Raw genomic sequence first — 22,797 nt, 5'->3', positions numbered from 1 at the left:
GGTGATAACTGAGGCTTGAGAGGGCTTGTCTCACCCTGGCCTTTTAGTCCTCGAGGTGTTGCCTGAGCGGTGTCCCAACTCAGGGGAGGTACTGGCCACAGCCCGCTCTGATCCAGAAGAGCTCAAAGGGTCTTTAGTAGAATCGCTACTTACAGGGTTCAAGATAACTGACTTTTGTCAGGTGCTTTTCCACTCCAGTGCAGCTTGGACAATGGTACTTTCCATGCTTATGCGAGCTCAGGACTTGCTAGAACTTGTGGTCCTGGTACTCCCCCCCTGCTCCGTGTCCACGATCCATATGTTGTCAGGAGTAATTGATTATAGTTGTTATCTTCAAATGGTAGGAGCCATGGGGACCAGACACGTTATTGTGTTCTTGGTCTGTTGCTCTCCGCCTTTTCTTTCTTTCATGTTAGACCATTGTGTTACATTCTGGTCCAGTGCATTCTTATGCGGCCCAGATGGGGAGGACATCATGCCAAGTACCAAGAGGTCCAAGGTTGGGGGAGGGAGGCAGCACCAGTACATGTACTGCATGAGAACTCTCATTAGAGGGGGATAGCATGCACCCTATTTTGCTTACTAATTTTAGATCTTCGCTGCTGTAAAAACATCTTGAAATCTTGGATTTTGGTTCCATCCTCTGTATGCAGTTAAGGTCTGGTTCATGATTGTTGTTGCACTCATTTCTTCATTACGAGTTCTGACCCCTTTGCTCTCTTCTCTCCTTTCTTTTAATTTATCCTATCCTGAATTTTCCTTTTCTTGTCCCACATCTCCAGATTACCATCAGTCTTCTTTTGAAAGCAGTCCTTGTCTATGCCCCCCGAGTCCCCATTGAAGTCCCCAGTCTCCTGGCCCAGTCAGTCTTTATCTGTCTGTGTCTGATAACCTAAATGCCTCCTGCTTTTACTGTTGCTTACCCACCAGCTACTCTTCCCCTGGCCATTATCTCCACCTTTAACTTTGCAAGCCTTGTTTGTCCTATTTTGTTTTCTTAATATGTGCTGTGTATTGTTTAATCACCTTGTCTGGGTCTCCAGGTATGGATATAGCCAGTTCTCATTATCCTCCTCTTTATTGTTGTCTATCGAGTTCTTGCACTTCATTTTAGTACTACCTTCAGATGTACCATGAGAGAATTTGTCCTCCTAAAATTAAGTGGAAGGTACTCCAGAATTACAAAGCTATCCATGTATCTACTTGCTGTAAATGCTGCAAGTTCTCATCTGCAGATCAAGGCTTGTTGGTGGGGTGGTTAGATGCTCAGCTACAGCTTCCTAAGCTGGCAGTTGATATGAGTGCTGTAATGTAAAAACAAACAAAAAAAATCCACACTTACTGGATTTGTTGGACAATATCCTGGTTACATGATGGAAACAGTAATGTAAATAAAATGTAGAATCTGCAATGTGTTTCTCATTATTAGAGTGTTTGTATGCCAAGGAATTTGTGAGGGTATTTATCATATTTTTACAGTTTTCCTTAGAAGGCCTTCTTTGCAAAAGGGCACTTACCACCATTGTCTTGGAAAATATTGGAGATTAGAAAGTACTTCTAAATCTTCTCAAAACTGCCATTTCTGTGTACAAGTATTTCTTTGGGGTTTTGCTTGTTTGTTGTTTGGGTTTTTTTAAAATAATCTTAAATGTGAAAGGTAGTTTGCAGTTTCCTAATGAATGTCATTGTAATCTTTTAAGAGAAATTATATACTGTACAATATCATGTAATTCTTAATTTTTGAAAACTTTTCTGCAACAGAGTTAGATTGTTCTCACAACCTAGAGTGAAATTGCTTGAAATTCAGAAGTAGTTGTTAATACTTCTAAAAGTATCCAGCTGCTAATGTTTGCTGGTTTTATCCATCTGGGTTTTATCCCAAATGTTTATTCTGTAGATAATTACTATTGTCTTAAAATAGTATCACTGTTTGTTATCTCTTCACCTTGTCAGATGCTTTTACAAATGTACAAGAGATTTTGAATAATGTTTCCTGTCTTACTTTTACAAAACGATTTAAGATAGAAAACTTGATTTCGTGTCATGGGATAAGAAAAAATGAGAGGTTACTCTTTAAGTTGTCTAAAAGTCACTATAAGCAAAATTAAACTTCCAATTACAATTTGTACTTTTTAGGTCTTTTTTTCATCTAGGTTAAAAATAATAAAAAAAAACCTTAGTAGCTCTTTTTATTTTCAAAGGAAAATTGAAAGCAGCTTTTAAAAACTTGACAACTTGGCTTGTCTATAAGGAACTATTCCATAACTTTCCATATCTTGCTAAGGTAACATTTGTGAGTGTCCTGAATTCTCTGAGTACATCTGGCTGGGTTTTGTTTTGGCATATTGCCCGTATCAGTTGCCTTTGCTGAAAAGTTACCTTTTCATATTTCTGATTAGTTTAATGTAATTTTATTTCATTCTTTAGATGCATATGTTAGCTGATCAGTAAGTATCATGTTAGAGATACATTTGGGGAGAAAAAGCAAAAAGAACTTTGTTATAAATGTGACAAATTGAAATACAGAAGTTGTGTAACTAGAGGAACAATTGACAGTATTAGTTAATTAAGCAATTTGAATTTGAGAGTAACCTGAAAATTATCTGTGAAATATAGTTTAAAATAAGGCTGCTTTTTATGATTATCTTGTGACTTGAACCCTTGAGGAATTACTAGTGTAATGAAAATAATGTAAGTTCCCCTCTTTTTTTTTTTTTTATTCTTGTTTGAATGGCTTTCCCCTTGTGCTTTTAATTTGTCTAAACCAGTTTTCTCAGCCTCAGGGAGCATACTGTGCTCCCTCTGTATGGAATAGCCTCATTTGAGGCCCCATTGTAGCCTTTCATCCCTCCAATCAACTTGGTACAAAACAGAGAAAAGACTTTGTAAATCATTACTCAGCAATTTAGTTAGAACACTCATAGCTGCTTGCTAGGTTCAAGTGTCTTCAGCTCCAAGTATGTTTTTTTGGGTAACATTTTAATGTTTTTTAATAAGCAGCTCTGTTGAGGGGAAGAGGAGAGACGTGGTCTTCAACTAACTGTGCAAATTGCACATAAACATTCCTCTCCAGGACCATAAACATGTTGCAGTCAATCCAGAGACATTTCTGTAATGGTACCTTGATGTCATGAATGTGTGTGTGCCCACGTGTGTGTCCTTTGCTTGCAAGCAAAGCAAAACTTTGGTTCCTTTTCTTTACTTGCATTTCTTGATCTCTGTTATGCCAATTTGTTGTTTTGGTTTTTTTCTTCCTAGCAGCAGCAACCTTTTGTTGTGTAAATAGAGGTTAGCATAGTCATTAGTGTGGTTAGATAATCACAGTTTGATAGTAATCTTAAATCAGGAGACCCAAAAAATCGCTTGTCAAATAATGGGCTCATGCTTTCTGGTCACACTCACAGTTCATAGCTCATTCATAGTTGAAAGATATTTCAGAAACAAGCACATGATCTGCAAGTGGTTTGGTAAAAGAATGCAAGCAAATTAAGGACAATTAAAGTATTTCATGGAGAGGTCTGTGTACTTGGCTTCTGCCTCACACTGCTGTGGAGCTGATGAAGCAGGAGTACTGCTCACAGTCTACTAGTTGATGATACATCTTTAACTCTTGGAGTGAAATGCACTTTCTATGTATGGGCTTTTCTTTAAAAGTCAGCTTGCAGTATGGCTAGCAATACAAACTTACATGATATGGATTCCTGTAACAAATGTTGAGGAATTTTATGAAGGGATTCGCAGTAGCTTATCTAGCAGTAAATGAACCTGGTTGGTTGAGACCTTACTTCTGACAAGTGAAGATAGATGGATTTGCCCTGTGAGCTGTTGGTGGTATATCAGAAGGTAGTACTAAAAGGAAGTGCTAAAGATAGATGGATCTGCGCTGTGAGGCCAGTTCTCTGAAGTGTAATAGCTTAATTTAGGAGTGTTGGAAATTCTTTAATAGCATGTTTTCAGTTTTTTTAAATAACCTGTATCACAGTAGCTAAAGCTGCGTATTCAATGGTCTTACAAAGCTTCTGTCTGAATCAGGTGATGTGTCTTTTCTTTTTCCCCAATAGGTGGGGTTTTGTTGTTTGTTGGGTTGGTTTTTTTTTTTTTTCATTGGGTTTTTGGGGTGGGGTTTTGTACCATTTGCTGCACAAGTGCTCTTTCTGAGAGCAAGTTTAATCAGTAATGTGTTTGGTTGGGTTTTTTTTGTTGGTGCTGTTTTGGTGGCATTTGGTGTTGTTTGGGTTTTTTAAATTATAAGCTAGATGCATTTGAGGTTTTAGGATCATCTGTACTGTTGCATTCTACCAGGTTAATAGTTTTTCAATTATTGGTTTATTCTGCTCAGGTGGACAAACTTGTGATAGAACTGGAACAGAACCGTAACCTTAGCAGTACGATTGTACACATTGACATGGATGCCTTCTATGCAGCTGTGGAAATGAGAGACAATCCAGAGCTGAAGGAAAAGCCTATAGCAGTGGGATCAATGAGTATGTTGGTAAGGCCAAATGTCAAGCTAATACAGAAATCAATTACATGAATCTAAAGCCTAATAAACCATACAATAATAACAATACAATATAATGACACTGTTATATAGAGAATTTTTATAAGTGTGGAAAAAATAACAAAAATAATGGAGGAAACATCTGTCTGTAGACGAGATAACGTAAGCTGGATTTTATTTTTCAGTAAAAAGTGTACTGATGAAAGTTTAAAGGATGTAAAAAGATTGAAGGGTGGGGTGGGAGGGGCGAATGCATATAAATTCTCGGCCTTGTCTGCTTGAAGGTATGTGATTAGAACTTGATTATTTGACACTAAACTTCAAGAAAAACTTGATTACTGAACACTAAACTTATTTAATCTCTCCTAAGTCTACATCAAATTACCACGCTAGGAGATTTGGTGTACGTGCAGCCATGCCTGGATTTATTGCTAAAAAGCTATGTCCGCATCTAACTATAGTACCGTTAAACTTTGAAAAATACGGCAAAGTGAGTAAAGAGGTAAGTCTGAAGGTGCTCTCTAACATAAAGTCAGTGTACTTGGTTTTAGACTCTATCAATACATCAGTTCTACATAATATGAAAAGTGGCGGTTTAAACATAAAACTCTTCAGTGATGTGGCTTTGAACATAAATTAAACAAAGCATTGGTGCTTTTGGGCAAGGAGACGAAAAAACATTGCACTGGTCCACCTTGTCATTTTAATGAAGTCAGTAGTGATGCTGATAGAGATTTTCAAAACTGTTTAGTCAGCTAGTGATACCACTTGAACCTTATTATTCTTAAAACTTCAAAACCATGGAGCATAATCTGATTACTAGGAAGCTGTAGGTACATAGGAAACATGGAGGCAATAATTTCATATAATGCATAATCATAGTTTTGAATGATAATTACAGAGAGAGAAGCAAAGAGCATTAGTGAGTTCTAAATGCAGATTTATTTTTTTTAAAGAAGGGACTTGAAATAAAAAGCAAAAAATTAGGGAGAAAAGAAATTATGTGTTGCTTTAACAAAAGAAGTTTTGCTTAGTGGCAGCACAAATACTTAGGATACCCAAGATCCAGTTTAAAAAAAAAAAAACAAAACACCAAAAACCAAACACAAACATCTCTTTTGTAGGTCTTAAACTAGTGTGTGGCACAAGTCTCCTGACTTCAGTAGAATTATGGCAAGGTTTATTTATTTTTATGAGGCCTCAATCTTATCACATAAATAAAGTAAGCTAATCACTAATTTTTCTCTTATATGGTTTTTCTCACTTCTGTTGTAAAAAAGCATATATAAATATGAGTATTTCAGAATGGGTTTGAACTCGTTAAGGATCTTGGATTTCATTTGTCATTTGACGGGATAAAGTTCAGGCTGATTTGGTTTTTTGTTATATTTTTCTCTTGGGATTAGGATTTAAAATACTTAAATTTATTTCATGTTGTCATTAAAAGCTGAGCAGTGAATCCTATCTAATCAGATCCAGAAGAACGAAGTGTATGTGAACAGATATTGTGGTACCTAAGGATTTCACCAAAACTGATAGAGAAAACAAGACACAGTCAAATTTTCCTCCTTGTTTGTGTTTTGGGTTTGTTTTTTTTTTTTTTTAAGAGAGGGTAAAAAATAAAAGGTAGAGATTTTATTTTGACCATTTAATTTATTCTCTTCCCTTTTGGGAAGATGCACTTACCACTAAAGACTTTTCTAACAAGTTTTGCCTGTGCCATTAGCCAGTGCTCTAAAATATTTACTATAACTTTAATTCGAGTAAAATTTAAAACTTGTGTGTTTTGGGTTTTTTTTAACCTTTGCATATGTGATGTCTGACACACAGTACATAGAAAGGTGCACCAGATCATATGCGTTGCTGAGTTTGCAGGTCTCCAGTTACTGCAGTGTCTGTGAACGTAGTGCCTGTGGAGTCCTTATACACTGATCTTAATGACCTCTGCAGTAAAACACTGCTCAAAATCTGTTTAGTTCTCACTTATTATTGATATCTTGCTACTTGTGAGAGGCAGTACTATAATTTTCCCATATCAATGAATAATTCGTTCTATAAATATCTTTAGTATTGATTGGTCATCTTGAAGTTCTGGAGTACATTTGTTCACCTCATAATTGTGTGTCAAGATCTACTCTTACATCAACAAGGCTTTAAACTTTCACTATGTGTTTATCAAGGTTAGAGAAATACTGACTGAATATGATCCCAATTTTATGCCTATGGGCCTAGATGAAGCCTACCTGAACATAACAGAGCACTTGGAGGAAAGACTGAACTGGCCCGAAGATAAGAGAAGATTCTTTTTTAACACAGAAAGCAGTGCAGAAAAAGGTAAGCAAATTACTCTCTCTTCATGTGGTCACCTGACACTGAGGGGACAGATGGTTTCTTTTAGGGATCCTTGGCAGAATGATGATGGCACTAAATCATAGTTACAATTTAAAGCCTTATTTTCTTAACGGCAAATTGTGATTAGTGCAGCACAGAATTGATGATTAGAACAGCACAGGATTTCTACAAGCAGAATCAATGTAGTGCAATCTATAAGTAGTGTAATACAGAATTTATAACACAACTTATAATTTTTAGTAACCTGGACTCTCTGCAGATTGAGTCGGATCTTAATATATGGTTTGCTGTATCGATATAGCAATCATAATCTAGACTCAAAAATCATGTGAGAGAAAATGAGTCACTGCCTCAGTCCTCGGAGGAAGCAGATGATGATGGAGGCTTCCCTGGCCACCGGGGGGTCACATTCTCACTGTCCGGCAGCAGTTCTGGTCCCAGTCCCCGTAGGACTTGCAACTGCTTGGTTTTACAGACAGTGCTGTGGGTGCTGTTACGCTTTTCCCTGTTGTGTGGTGGGGCCATCAACACCACCAGGTTGGCCTGGGACCGTCAAGGCCAGCAAGGACGGGAGTGATTGGTCTGGCACCCAGCAACCTGGAGGCCAGTAGGGAGGGGAAGCAGAAATCTGTTTGGTTTGTGTACTTGGTGCACAGGGCCTTCAGGGCCTGATGATGAGGGGAAAAGAAATGAATGTGTGACCCACTGGGTCCCAGAGAATGGCCACTGGCTTTATAAAATGGCGTTAGTTATGTTAACCGCATTACCAGGATGGGGAGCAGGAGGTACTGGTCACACATGCATATAATTTATAAGCTTCAGATAACTTACACCATGTAAGTTATAGGCTATAACTTCAGACAACTTATAACATGTAAGCTTCAAGTAAGCTGCAACCATTGAAAGTGTAGATACTTAAGTCCTTGCATAATTCGTCCTCCTACATAACATTCTACCTCCGATTTCTAAGTTTATGGTTTAACTTCCTCTACTACGCAGCCGTGCATAAAAGGTGTGCTGTTAATCATGTGGACTTGGAGCACTTTATTTTTTTTAACTTGAGTAAAATGTGTGAAAAGCGGTACTGTGTTTACTAAACCCAATTGTGTGGTTTAGGTGTCTATTTTTCCTTTACAATTCGACACGATAATTTTGCAAAGAAGTAGTAATAATCTTGTGACTTAAGGAGGTGTAGAATAAATAAACTTAGAGCTCTAAACATTATTTGTATTTTGCAAAGATGTTTCCTAAAATACTGTAGTGAGTCCTGCGCATCAGAAACATGAGAAATTGTCTGCAAAGACAGCATGCATAAGCTCTAGCTACATTATTATTTTACAGGACTAAAAATGTATAAATTCATGAGCACTGCAGGAGTTACAGTAATGCTTAAGATATGACTGGATTTCACTTGGCTGTAGAAGATGGAGTTGGAACCACATCCACAACTGTATACCCAATCGGGAATAATAAAAAAGGGAGAGTCATACAAATGGTTGATGGATGCACAAACCAGAACATTTATATTATCAGTATTTGAAAACAGCCATTAAGAGAATAATCAAGGATACACTACTACTGAAAAGCATTAATGGAATGGAAAGAAACAAACTGGCCTAGTCTTTATGAAATAAATATCACTGATATGTGCCTCTTCATACTTCTGTGACATCTTTGTTCTTCAGAAACACAAACAAGCACTCAGAGTGTGAAACCACAACAGTAAGGTTTGAAGAGTCTAAGGGCTGCTGACATTACTTATTTTACCGTGACTGCAGTTGAAAACAGGAAGCTTGCCAGGCTCATGGTTCTAGAACCAAATATTCCAGAACCCTAATTTTCTTTGCAGAATATTGAAAAAAATTCTACAAAAGATTTTTATTTCCACAAAAAAGGACGCATCTCGCCTTCAGTCTCATATGAAACAAAAATAATACCAAAATTTTTATGTTTTTCTGCTGCTACAGCAACAGGCCTTTAAACCTTGTTGCTTTTCTGGAAGTTATGTCTAGTGTCCTAGCCAATTCTTCCAATCTTAGCCAAGCTCAAATCATATTAAGAACAAAACAGTTATGACTCTCCTGTCTTAAAACAGAAAACCAATGCAATTGCTTTGGCTAAATAATTATATATTTTTTTCCGAACAGAAAAAATGAAACTGCTAATGGACTCTCTTCAGCCACTGCGGAAAATATTCATAAAGTATATGATGGAATGATAGAATTGTTTAGGTTGGATACAGCCTTTAAGGTCATCAAGTCCAACTGTTAATCTAGCACTGCCAAGTCCACCACTAAACCATGTCTATAAGCACCACATCTACATGTCTTTTCAATACCTCTAGGGATGGTGACTCAGCTCCTTCCCTGGGTAGCTTCTTCCAATGCTTGACAACCCATTTGGTGAAGACGTTTTTCCTAATATCCAGTCTAAACCTCACCTGGTACAACTTGAGAACGTTTCCTCTTGTCCTATTGCTTGTTACTTGGCAAAAGAGATCAACCCCCTACCTTGCTACAGCCTCCTTTTAGGTAGTTGTAGATAACAATAAGGTTTCCTCTTAGCCTCCTTTTCTCCAGGCTAAACAATCCCAGTTCCCTCAGCCGCTCCTCATAAGACTTGTGCTCGAGACCCTTGACCAGCTTTGTTGCTCTTCTCTGGACACACTCCAGAATCTCAATGTCTTTCTTGTAGTGAGGGGCCCAAAACTGAACGCAGTATTTGAGGTGCGGCCACACCAGTTCTGAGTAGAGGGGGACAACCGCTTCCCTAGTCCTGCTGGCCACACTGTTTGTGATACAAGCCAGGATGCTATTGGCCTTCTTGGCCACCTGGGCACACTGCTGGCTCATATTCAGATGGCTGTCAACCAACACCGCCAGTTCCTTTTCCACCAGGCAGCTTTCCAGCCACTCTTCCCCAAGCCTCTAGCGCTGCATGGGGTTGTGACCCAAGTGCAGGACCCGGCACTTGGCCTTGTTGAATCTCATGCAATTGGCCTTTGCCCATCAATCCAGCCTGTCTAGATCCTTCTGTAGAGCCTTCCTAACCTCAAGCAGATCAACACTCCCACCTAACTTGGTGTTGTCTGCAAACTTACTGAGAGTGCACTCAATCTCCTTGTCCAGATCGTTTATAAAGATATGAAACAGAGCTGGCCCCAATACTGAGCCCTGGGGAACACCACTTGTGATTGCCTGCCAACTGGATTTAACTCCATTCACCAAAACTCTCTGGACCTGACCATCCAGATGTTTTTTTCACCAGCAAAGAGAACACCTGTAGCAGCCATGAGCCGCCAGTTTCTCCAGGAGAATGCTGTGGAAAATGTTGTCAAAGGCTTTACTAAAGCCTAGGTAGACAATGTCCACAGCCTTTCCCTCATCCACTAAGTGGGTTACCTTGCCATAGAAGGAGATCAGGTTAGTCAAGCAGGATCTGCCTTTCATAAACCCATGCTGACTGGGCTAGATCACCTGGTTGTTATGTACACGCCACATGCTGGCACTCAAAATTATCTATTACCGTTCCTGGCACTGAGGTCAGACTGCAGCGTGTAGTTCCCTGGGTCTTCCTTCTGGCCCTTCTTGTAGATGGGTGTCACATCTGCTAACCTCCAGTCAACAGGGACCTCCCTGGGTAGCCAAGACCATAATGGAAAGTGGCTTGGTGAGCACTTCTGCCAGCTCCCTCTTGGCTGGATCCCATCCAGCCCCATAGGCTTGTGTGTGTCTAAATGTAGCAGGTCCCTAACCATTTCCCCTTGGATGACAGGCGCTTCATTGTTTCCCATCTTCCAGCTCAGAGAGCTGGGTACCCTGAGAACTGGTCTTACTATTAAAGACTGAGGTGAAGAAGACATTAAGTACTTCAGCCTTTTCCTCAGCCTTCATCGCTGTATTTCCCCCTGCATCCAATAAGGGATGGAGATTATCCTTAGCCTCCTTTCGTTGCTACTATATTTATAGAAACATTTTTATTGTCTTTTATAGCAGTAGCCAAATTAAGTTCTAGTTGGGCTTTGGGCCTTCTAATTTTCTCACGGCATAACCTCACGACATCCTTGTAGTCCTCTTGACTTGCCTGCCCCTTCTTCCAAAGGCCATAAACTCTCTTTTTTCCTTTGAGATGTATCCATATGTGTTATATGTGGATGGACTAATTGTTTGTGTTTCTAACGTAGATAAAGATGATATAAATATGTCTGTCAAATTTAATGAGGATGGATACTCTTCTTCACCGGTACTGTTTGAAGACAACACAGCTCTGATGGATGACCACTCTGAACAAAGAGATCAATCAGTAGAAAATTCGGTCGTCTTTGGAACTTCTGCAGAGGAAGCTGTGAAGGAAATTCGCTTTAGGATTGAGCAGAAAACTCAACTGACTGCTAGTGCAGGTATTCAGACACATATGAATAACAGTAATGCTTTCTATTTACACAAAGTCTTCTACTCTTGTCTCAGAGGGCATTAATTAAGAAATTAGCATTGGCACAGTATTCTTATACTGCAAAGAAATTTGCTCTCTTTGCAAGTCTGCAAAGACTGTGACTTGCAAGTGTTTCAAGACATGTTATGGCTCAAAGCCACTCCTGGGTTTTGGTTTTTTAATCATAGAAACAGTTATATCATCTTTTTGCTTGTTTCTTCATGAAATGTAAGTAGTGTGGAAGAATGACCGGTGCACTCAGGAGCTAATCTTAGCACTGGTGGTTGTTGTTTTAGTCATATAAATTGTTTTTGTAAGCCAGTGGTCATAGTGAAATCTGTCACTGGTTGCTAAATTGCTGTTAGTTTGAATAGCAGATCCATATTGTTAAGTTCTCCACACTGTTCCTTGCTTAGGGCAATATCAAAATTCATTAAAAATTAGTTCTCAGAGAAGTAAATATGTGTTGAAGTTAATAAACTATTCAGTAGCTTTTTAATATTTACCATGCAAGTTTTATGTCTTTTGACTTCAGGCAATCTACCTGTAAGTCTCAATTTTTTCGATAATACTCTGGATTAGGTCACTAAAAAAAGTGTATGTCCCTAGCCCACTTAGTTTGGATGCTATCGGAACTGCTTTGTGAGCTAGGTCAGTGAGGCATCAAAGAGTGCTGAGCTTTATGGAGCACATGTAGAAGGCCAAGGAAATGTTGCACGTAAGCAAATATAAAGGAACAGCTAGTAGGAAGAAGCAGGATGAGACCCACCTCCCATGTATGTTATCTCATAAGTGGTAGCAAGATAATAATTTTTCTGTACTGAAATTTTGTCTTTCTAAGGATAAGTTAGTGTTTAGAAAACAGACATAGCTGTTATAAGTGCATCAGGGGTTTTAAGCCCAAAAATGAAAAAGTTAAAAGACTAATAGAATAAATACTGATAATCAATAATAAATAGGATTACTTGTACATTCTTGAATAATGTTATCAGTGAGCAAATCAAAGTTTAGGCCACTTGGGCTGTAGCGCAAAATAATTATATTTTTCTTGCTAAACCAATTTCAGGCTTAATTTGTAGAAAAAGATACTTTGATAGAAAAGACCAATCCCTCATCCATACCAATGTCAGTAAAATATATATTTTTCAAAAAGTCTGCGTACCAGTGGTAGATCACAAAGGACTTTAATTTGGTAAATCTTGTTGAAATTAATTAAGTCTTTTTGCTGAAATATCAGGAAGAAATGTCTGTGTCTTATTAAGAGTTCATTATAACTGCCATTGTAACTGTTTCCTTTTGTCTTACCATAATTGCTGTCATAAAATCATTCACTCATGTAACTGATATTATTTTTAAACACTGATATTTAACCTCTCATGATTGGTTAGTGCATGGTGTGTTACCCTGACTATCTTAAAATAGTAGGTACACTTTATCTGGTGCATCGGTTATATTTAATCCAGCACAAGTATTTATGTTCTCACATCTATTACAAGGGTTTTTTTGTAGAATTGTAACAAATCTGGTTATGGGTTGTAGTGATTCTTTTGCTTATGTTTAGTTTTTGCCAAATGTGCAGGCTACTCTTGTGCTTTTAAATATTGGACAGTTGAAATTAGACATTGTCTTTTATTTTTTTAAAAATGGGGGGTTTGTTTGTTTGTTTTTAAGGAATAGCACCGAATACAATGTTAGCAAAAATGTGCAGTGATCGTAATAAACCTAACGGGCAATGCAGAATTGCTCCTGAGAGACAAGCAGTGCTAGACTTCATAAAAGATTTGCCCATTAGAAAGGTAAGAGATACCATGATATTTACTATGCCATCATGTATGTTCCTTATGTTCTAAAAGCAAGATTTCTGCTGAAGAAATGTACTTTTCTAGGTAGTCTGCCCAGTTTTGTTTGATTTAAATTGTTCTTGTTATTGGATTTACAAACGGAAAATTTCCAGCATAATGATACTTACGCTTTTTCAGGTGCCAGGTATAGGAAAAGTAACAGAGAAGATGTTAAAAGCCCTTGGAATTGTGACTTGCTCAGAACTTTACCAGCAGAGGGCACTGCTTTCGCTTCTTTTTTCCGAAGCATCTTGGCGTAATTTCGTGGATATTTCCCTTGGTTTGGGTTCAACACACTTGGAAAAGTATGTTTTGGGTTTTTTTCTTCGGCATTTACATTTTTCTAAACTTTTCCTTGTGTATCTTGCATACTGTACGTTTTAAGACATGTCTTATTGACAAACAAATATTGTGAAAATTTGACCTGTTTAATGTATTTTAAAAGATCTCTGATACCTGTTACTGTTATATTTATGGCTGAGATACGCACAACAACCAAACATTTAAAAGCAAAAGTTTGTACAGCCATGTCTAATATGTGAAATCCAGAAAGTCTGTCAGAGAAGCTGTGCGTATATCAAGAAATCAAGTCAGTATCATTTAGGGTCACCTCATAATTACTAAAATAACTTAAGAGAAATGAGTTGTCCTAAGCATGTTCAGTCCTGTTTCTGCTGTAAAAACAATGTACATTCTTTGGTTTTTATTATTACCTACTTGTTATGAAAATTGCATTGGTGTCTGATCTTCTCTGGTGGTAAATTGTCATATTTCTAATGAAAGTAACTGAAGTTTATGTGTCTCCTATCATTTTTATGTACATATTTGCAATATCAACTTGTGAATTTGCTGGAATAGATGATTTTTGTATCCTTCATATCTGTTCCTTTAAGGTTCATACTACTTTAATGGCTTTTAAGTCTCCTGTTTGGGAGGGGAGAAATAGGTTTTACTAGTAAATACATCTTTTCAATAATACATGTCATTTCTAAGCCTGTCCTGGATACAAACATGGAAAACTTGTTCTTAAAAAAACTCCATATTTTGCTGTTTGTGTAACCAAGAGTCTTAATTTAGGGTTAAGTCCTTTCTTTTAAATATTCCTTCATTAAATACCCTTCTATCCTTCCCAAAGTACTAAAATTCTATTTAAAACCAGATTGACAATGATTTGGTTTCATTAGGAGTTCCAAAGTGTTTTATGTACTCTGAAAGACCTATTCCGTATTATTTCTGTTACTTCTCTGGTAGTAATAGATCTTATATTTTTTCCATTTGAATACAAAATAATACATACGGTTAGCAATTTGTAGTCCACTAATGTGTTAGCACAAATCTTTGTGGGGTTTTTTTTATCTTTTCAGAAGTATGTTGACTTGAAACAAAATATGCAGTAAGATTGACTTTGTGAAGGTGACGATAAAATATAAAATGCTGTTTTCCGAATATTTGTTTCTCTTAAGAAATTGCAACCTGAAATGGTCCTTTAATAACTGGTGCGCTCTCTCCTCTTATTCACCTTGTTTAAGTGTTGTACAGTCTGGGAAACCTCCCACTACATTTAAAAAAAACCCAAACCAACAGAAAACTCTTTTAAAAGCCATGATTGTCATTGTGAAGGGTAACACAATTTAATGCTGTTGTCTAAGAAATTTATTTCTTGGTTTTGTTTTTATTAGCACCAACTTGATTTCAATGATTTTAGTATGGAGAAAGCATGCCCTTAACATAACAACACCTGAGTCCTTCAGTAAATGGTTCATCTTATGGTCTTTGTGTTTGACCACCTTCTTCTGAGGGTACCAAATTTGTTATTTCCAATACTTACAAACAGAAGAAGGACCTAAAAAGAAAATTCTCTGAGGAACGTCCTAGATACAGAAGAGTTGTTAAAGGATGCTCAGTTAAAACCATGGAAAAACAAACAAACCAACACAAAAAAAAGCCCTAACACGTCACCTTTAACGTGGGCAACAATTTAGAGAGAAAGCAAACTAATTCCTCAGATAAACAAATATTCAAATATACATAGTATGTTCAGGGTTTTAATAACAGTGCTTCACAGTTATAGTGAGGTGAGATAGCATAGGATTTGTAGTTAGTTTTGTTTTTAAATAAGACTCCTTCCAATATGAGAGGGGAGTTTTGTTGGGGTATTTTTGTTTGTTTTGGTTTTTTAACAAACTTCTGCTTTTTATTGACGTCTGTGGCTGATTTATGTCTTTACTTCATCTTCAGTAATTTAAGTTGTCCATTTTGCACTCACTTAAACTTGATGTACAAGATTTGTAGAAGTTAACACCCAGATTTTATAGAAGAGACCGCTGTTAGTTACAGAAGCATGATTGATTGTCTCGGCGTTTATTGAAATGATAACAGTTCTGGGTAAAGTGAGTGTAATAAACTGTTTTTCTTTTTAAAGGGATGGAGAAAGAAAAAGTATGAGCACTGAAAGGTATGCCTCTAATATTGAAAAAACCCCTACATTAATCACTAAACCTACTTAATACCAAGTAGTGTATACATTTCTTAGTCACATAATTTCATTGTTTATTTATGTGTTAAAAACCCACATATACAAGCATTTCACTAAATCAGATTCAGGCTTTCTTTTTTTTTTTCATTGGCTTCAATAATACTATGGAGGTCCTTCTGGCAGTTTGTGTGTTCTCTTTTCTCATCATCTGGTTCTCCTAATGCCTTTAATGCATCAAAGTGTTCTTAAAGCCATAATATGAGGTGGGAATATATAAGGGCTTGAATTTTTTTATATGTTCCCGTTTAAGGTCAATATCAGTCTAGCAGCCTGCAGTCACAGAATCACACAGAATCACAGAATGGTCAGGGTTGGGGGACCTCTGGAGATCATCTAGTCCAACCCCCCTGCCAGAGCACCTACAGGAGGTTGTACAGGACAGCGTCCAGGCGGGTTTTGAATGTCTCCAGAGTGGGAGACTCCACAACCTCTCTGGGCAGCCTGTTCCAGTGCTCCAATACCCTCAAAGTAAAGAAGCTCCTTCTCATGTTAAGATGGAACTTCCTATGTTCAAGTTTGTGCCCATTACCTCTTGTCCTAACATGCATGGCAAGTATAGCATGAGGCAGACTTGCAAAGCTGACAGTAATTTTGCATGGTTAACTAAAATTGGTTAAATTTCCTAACTTTTTAAGTTTTTACCAGTGTACAGTTCGTTAAGGTGCTGGTGTATTTAATTTCCAAAAGTTCGTTTTTAAAAAGGAAATATTGCAAGGAGAGTCTATAGAGCATCGTAATAATTATCCCCACCATCATGTGTTGTCTCTTCTTAGAAAAGAAGATAAGAAATGATTGTTACTCCTGTTAAGACTTAATAGTTGTGGGCAGCTTAAGTGAGCTCTTGGTACCATCAGAGCTAAGAAATTTATGGCTGTAGTCTTGTGCTGGTTTGCAGGCAGACAGATAATGTAGGTAGTCTGTTGTAGCTTCCTGCTTTTCTGTCTTCCTTCTTTTTTGCCTAAGGGAAATGGTTTTAGACCAGAGATGCCAGTGGGCTGCTGAGATCATGAAACTAGTTTATATGGAAGGAAGAGATGGTCCTGAAATAGCATTCTTTCTATCCTGCCCCTCCCGAACTTAGGACTTTTACAGCTTCCCAATTATTGCAGCATTGCAATGCTGTAAATTATTGCAGCCGTGCCTGGATAACGTGAATTACTCCTAGGATAATGGTGTGGGATTCACAGTAAAATATTCATCCCATTAGTTTGGCAGCATGCAAACATTCTTACAGCAATGTGAATCATAATAGAAATAGAGAATGACTTTTCAATATGATCAGGTAAACCTGAATATAGCTTAGAGTTGTGAAATCCAGTGTAGCTATAAGGACTTTACACTGGTAAATAAGCCTGGCAGAAAACAATGGATCTATGAGACCTTCCCAAAAGCATCTGGCAGCTTTAACTTTTGCTTCCAACTTCTCTTAAAACCACTACTAACTGAAGGTTGCTTTTTCTCTCATGTTATTACTAAAAAGCAGAGGCACAACAAAAAAATAATACTGTAATTCCCCTGCTCTACCAAAGGCAGTTAGCAACATTTTTGGCAGGCAGGTAGCTTTTCCTGCTCTGAGGCTAGACATAATTATCCTAGCTGGCATCTTTTTCTTAGCATCTGCATTATTTATTTCTGATATTTGGCTCTGATGTTGACTTTCTAATCCTTTCTTTCTTCTGATGTTACACAGCACTGTACAAAGGAGATTAAATACAAATGACTTGTCTGCCTCCGTGAATTCAGTTGGTGTTAGTATTCTCTCTTGCAAATATTCAAGCATTACTGACCTTAAATCTGATGCATTTTCAAATAGTGCATGAAAAATTGAAAGTAAAATTATTTCATTATTTGAAGGGCTTTGCAAACTGTACAAAAAATACTTTTAGATGGCAGCCACTGAACAAATTTTGGGATTCATACTGAAAAAAAGATAATATCTTTATCTTAGAACATTCAGTGAAATAAACAAGGCAGAAGACCAGTACAGCTTGTGTCAAGAACTCTGCAGAGACCTTGCTCAAGACCTACAAAAAGAGGGACTTAAGGTATTTATATTATTCTCTGTTTACTTGCAAAAACACAACACTTTGGACTCAAACTTATTAAATGCAGCATTAGTGTGAATGCTTTCAGCAGCATCATACCATGCAATCTATCTTCAGAAGTCTGAATTCTTTAATTGCAGACGTGTAGAATGATTTAGATAGCATTTTGATAATGTTCAGGTGGCTTTCTAATAATATGCATGGAAAAAATTAAACTAATTAACCAAGTTATTTAGCATATAAGCATTTTATGCTAAAAGCAATATTTATAAACAAATAATAGAGCTGATTGTCTATGAGCAGTGCTTTGGTTAATCATGTACTACTAATGCATTTAAAACACTATGTTTCCCTCCTGTATTCATACAGGATCCAGTCAATAGCCAGTAGTGTAGTTTAAGAAATTCACATGTCCCAAACTTCCTGACAAGTTATTCATACCATGGTATGAATAGTAGGAACAGTCCCTGTATTCCTTCTCCCCAGATTTCTGTTTGTTATCTGGAAAGAACAGTTCATATTTTCTATTAAGGCCTTTATGGTAAGGCAAGAAATAACATTCAAGACCTGAAAGAATTGTGGTTAGTCTTCTTCAGCCATAAAAGATTGTCTCAAAAGATGACAGGTTGAAAGGGAAGTCATCAGCTAAGAAGGACAAAGGGATAAGCTTACAAAGGCACCAGAACAGGAGGTGTGCCATCTATTTATATTTGGATGGACACTCTAAATCACATAAATGGTTTGGGTGGTGTCGCCAGGGGAATATTTGTGCCAAACAGAGATGCTCTGTGTGGCTCTGACAGCACCATGCAAGAGGAAGGAAGTTTTAAGCAAATCTTTAATTGGATATCACTTACGCATCCTTAGTAGTTTTCCCAGCAAAGTTAAGACATCTCGCACTGAAAGTTTCCAAGTAAGGAAGTAATTTTTTGTAGACAGGATAGAAGTTGTGACTGGAGCCAGAGCCTGAAATCTATTGAACATGCAGCGGTAGCAGATGGTCTGCTGGGAACCATAGCCAAATGACCCAGTTCAGAGAATTTGACTTTGGCAGCACTTCAGGACCAAGTGCAGAATATTGCAGAAAAGTTCTTGGCTGTGCCCCTTACTGTTCACAGATAAGCACACAGTTTTGACTGTGGCTTTAGGGCCCTTATATAGATGCTACATAATAATTGTTTCTGTGCTGTATATGACATGCTTAAGCTTTTTCTTCCTTTTTTTTTTTTTTTTTTTTCCTAGGGTAAAACAGTTACTTTGAAGCTGAAGAATGTGAACTTTGAAGTAAAAACAAGAGCTTCAACTGTGCTGTCTTCTGTTTCTACTGAGGAGGAAATATTTGCTGTTGCTAAAGACTTGTTAGGAACAGAAATTGATAGTGTTGCTCCTCACCCTTTACGGATAAGACTTATGGGTAAAATATTTCAAACTCATTCTTTGTTTTCAGAGTTAGATCTTATAATGTATCAGAATAATAGACCATACTCTAAAGGAAAATCAGTATAAATGGATTTATACTTTCTCCGTTACCCTGGTAGTTTTTGCAAAGAGAAATGGGTCTGAAGTGCTGAATGGTGACTTGGGAATGTTTTACTAATTGAGGTTGTACTTTTCCTACCATCTTTTAGTCCTGGAGCAACATACACATCAGCACAAGAGTAGAATCTTAATGCACAGCAGTGCTTAATTCTACTGCCTTAAGAGAGCTTTTAAATCTGCTTTGCACCACAGCAACAGGTCATTTCTGTCCATATCCTCTTTTAGAAACACATGCTTTAAATAAAAGTGCTTACAGACTGAAGTTGATTTGTTCTGCAATAAATTTAAAATATCTGCCAAAAGTAAACTGTGTTTTGATTCTAAGACCCATGTGTTTCAGGTGCTAAGATATTCTGCTTGGACTATTCAGTGATATATAACTCTTACTTGTCTATGGTATTAGAATCCGCTGAAGAAAAAAATATTTTGGTGGGGAAACTTCATGCAAAACTCTCTTATAGACTGAATTCTTTACAACTATTAAGTTTATAGCCTCATGGTGCAATCAGTTAAAACTTCATGGGTATTGAAATGAATAATATGGTTGGGCAAATGTTTGGGTCTGATAAAATTGTTAGCATTTGAAGGTAGTATAGCCTCTATTTAGAGATAAAATGCACTTTTATTGAGTGGATGTATATCTCAGAAGTGGTTAATTAAGAATTAGTATCAAGTTTTCATAAAATTGGTATTATAAGGTTGTTTTTCATCATTAGGTGTACGAGTATCAGGATTTCTAAGTGAAGAAGAGAAGAAGTATCAACAAAAAAGCATTACAAGTTTCTTAAAATCCGGAAAAGAAAATGGTTTTCTTAGGCTACAGCCTGGGAAGTCCGACCAAGAATATTTCACTAAAAATTCAGAAGCATCTCCCAGAGGGAGTTTTTTTGATAAAAAGCGAGCTGCAAGGCAACTAAACAGTGAGAATCTTTCTCCAAATGAAACTGTAGGTAAGCAGCTCCTTCATGATAGGAAATCATCAGCAAATTTTGTGGAAGAAACTAAGAAAGTCACAGACTTACAGAATTCTAATCTGTGTAAGATCTTCACCTGCCCTGTTTGCTTTGAGGAGCAAAGTAGCAATAATTTGGAAGAGCTTAATAGGCATATTGATGAGTGCCTCAATGGGACTTTTGTTAAAGGTACCGTAGAAATATCTGAGAATGACAATTCAAGAGAAAATATGCTTAACCTTCTCCCACACTTCAAAAATGAAAATGTGGATGAATGTCAAAAAACCAAAACAGATCAATTATCAGGAACAGATCAGTCTGCAAGTACATCTGACAACTCTGCTAGCAATAGCACAGAAAAATTCACTCAGATATCTGATAAAACTCACAGAGAAAAACAGCCTAGCAATCTCAGTGATATTGCTAGAAACATGTGTATGAAGCAGCGTCTTTTCCCAAAAAGGATTTCACAAGACAAGGAAGACCATTTTGAAAAGACTAAACATGCAGAAGTAACTAGTTCATCCTGCTTCTTTGAAGCCCAAGAAGACAGTGTTCTTGTTTGTCCAGTTTGTAATTCAGAACAGAAAACCACCAGTCTTGTATCATTTAACAGACATGTGGATGTCTGCCTAAATAAAGGCCTTATCCAGGAGCTGACAAAAAAACCCGATTTTCCTACTAAGGTTTATAATACGGAAAATTCAAACAGAGTTGGTGAGTATGTGCGTTAGGATATATTTGATTATTCAAATTATCTGCTTGTACAATTAAAATTATTTGGTAATGGTATACTTTGAACTTTTCAGGGCTTAGAGATTTTTGCAGTAAGTTCATTTGAGTAATGCCCATATAAGAGTGAACGTATTTATTTAAAAAATATAAAATCAATTTTCACGACAAACTAGATTTATGAATGTGGTGGTAGTTACACAGTGCATTCTGATTTGCCACAATGGTGACAGAGGAATCACTGCTCATTTCTGTAAATTGCATGTTTACTACCCCCGCAATATGTTCAGAAAGGTGTTTGTAAGGCCACAGAGATTTAAGTGAAAATCAGTGAAAATATCTTCAACCTGGATTGTTTCAGAGATCCAGTTGACAGAAAAGTTGCATTATGTACTGTGCTGGTAAAAACAGAGGTGGTGAAATAAAGCATAAAGGCAGGAACTTGCCTGGTTTGCATCTAATAAAATGTATCACATAACTGCACCTGTAACGTGCCAAACCAGTAGCATATTTACTCGAGTAGTTTCTCTTTTTGATGAAGAATTAATCTGTGGCCAGATAAGAGGACATGTGTTAAGTACTTGCTTAAAGTATATTATCCCTAATCTAACTTGTGTTAGAATTATCAGAACACAATTAAAACTTACAATATGAATCTTTTACACAGAAAATGTTATAAGCAGTATTGTTGCTACATGTGCAAAGAGGCTTTGTTTTAAATTAAAAACTTCCTGTCAGCAAAGCATCTTTTTCCACCCTGCAGGTTAAAAAGATTAAAAACGTAGTTTTCAACAATCACCTTGAAAACAAACTACATTATGCTGAAATATTTCTGAAAACTACAACAAGGTTCTAATTAGTCCCTTAGAATTCAATAAACTAAAGGCTTTTTGTTTTTCTCTTTAAAAAATGTCAATATAAATTACAGTACTCAAACTGCACATAATAAAATGTTATCTGCTCCTTGAGACAGATTAAATTTGATTATGTTAAAAAAAAAAAAGGGAAGTAAAAGCTCTACACAAAACTGCTCTTTTAAAAGTTCTGCCATGTATGTGATTTCTGAAGCATTCTTTCTTTCTTGAAATACTTCATTTTGGTTGTTCCCAATTACTTTTCAGGAGGTTTTAGCAGAGGACAGCAGTCCACAAATCTACCACAAGGAACAAAAAGGTAAGGGTGTTCTGGAAACTTGAGTGCACAATTCATTTTAAAATAATAAAGATTAGAGAAATATTCTGTGTTGTAAAAGTTATGTAGGCATGCATTGTATATTTTTTTCACTCTTACCGTGTTTTTATCTTTCTTTAACTTCAGGTCTGGGCTAACAACTTCACAGTCAGTATCAAAGAAGGCCAAGCCATGCAATTCCAAGCATACAATTGAAACATTTTTTAAATGACTGTGTAGCAACATATTCTGTATGAAGTATTTCATAGTGTTTTATGACTGCAAATTAATTTAGCATTGGTGCTAGGCTGTATTCAGGTGCCTGTCACTTTGGAGCCATTGAATGCCTGTGTAAAAAGAACATGATGTTTGAGGTACTAGAGGAGGTACAATTGAGGCAATTTTTTTTTTTTTTTTTTTTTTTTTTTTGAGAGAATAATACCTTTTTTTCCAGTTATTTCTGAGAATCAAAATTCGCTAGCACTTTGTTTTTATTGAAAATGTGGAACTTTGTTAGAGTCACGAGCAGGCTCATGAATTCTCTCTGCTGTTCAACAAACAGAACAGGGAGATTAGAGCTGCCATGGAGCAAGCCCGTAGGGCAAGCTCCCTAGAAAGCAGGAACCATTAGCTAGGGTGCCACGCCACGCTTACTGAAGGCCCTCTTCTCAAACCTGACCTGCCATCTTCTCTGTGT

The 22,797-nt window shown here is 37.1% G+C and overlaps 1 protein-coding gene across 1 annotated transcript in view; it reads left to right on the top strand.

Moving 5' to 3' along the window:
• The window catches only part of POLK (polymerase (DNA directed) kappa), a 27,378-nt gene extending 5,046 nt beyond the window's left edge, over positions 1–22,332 (top strand). Inside the window, exons 3-14 of the mRNA XM_009884254.1 lie at positions 4,340–4,492; positions 4,872–5,003; positions 6,682–6,835; positions 11,037–11,252; positions 12,956–13,080; positions 13,264–13,430; positions 15,548–15,580; positions 17,610–17,706; positions 18,949–19,120; positions 19,962–20,915; positions 22,052–22,103; positions 22,248–22,332. Coding sequence (XP_009882556.1) covers positions 4,340–4,492; positions 4,872–5,003; positions 6,682–6,835; positions 11,037–11,252; positions 12,956–13,080; positions 13,264–13,430; positions 15,548–15,580; positions 17,610–17,706; positions 18,949–19,120; positions 19,962–20,915; positions 22,052–22,103; positions 22,248–22,332 — 2,340 coding nt within the window. The remainder of the gene's footprint in view (positions 1–4,339; positions 4,493–4,871; positions 5,004–6,681; positions 6,836–11,036; positions 11,253–12,955; positions 13,081–13,263; positions 13,431–15,547; positions 15,581–17,609; positions 17,707–18,948; positions 19,121–19,961; positions 20,916–22,051; positions 22,104–22,247) is intronic.
• The last annotated feature ends 465 nt before the right edge of the window (positions 22,333–22,797 follow it).

Source organism: Charadrius vociferus, unplaced genomic scaffold (assembly GCF_000708025.1).
Source record: "Charadrius vociferus isolate BGI_N301 unplaced genomic scaffold, ASM70802v2 scaffold183, whole genome shotgun sequence".
Classification (NCBI taxonomy): domain Eukaryota; kingdom Metazoa; phylum Chordata; class Aves; order Charadriiformes; family Charadriidae; genus Charadrius; species Charadrius vociferus.
The sequence above is the reverse complement of the archived record's forward strand: the minus strand, read 5'-3'. Positions and strand labels throughout refer to the sequence as shown.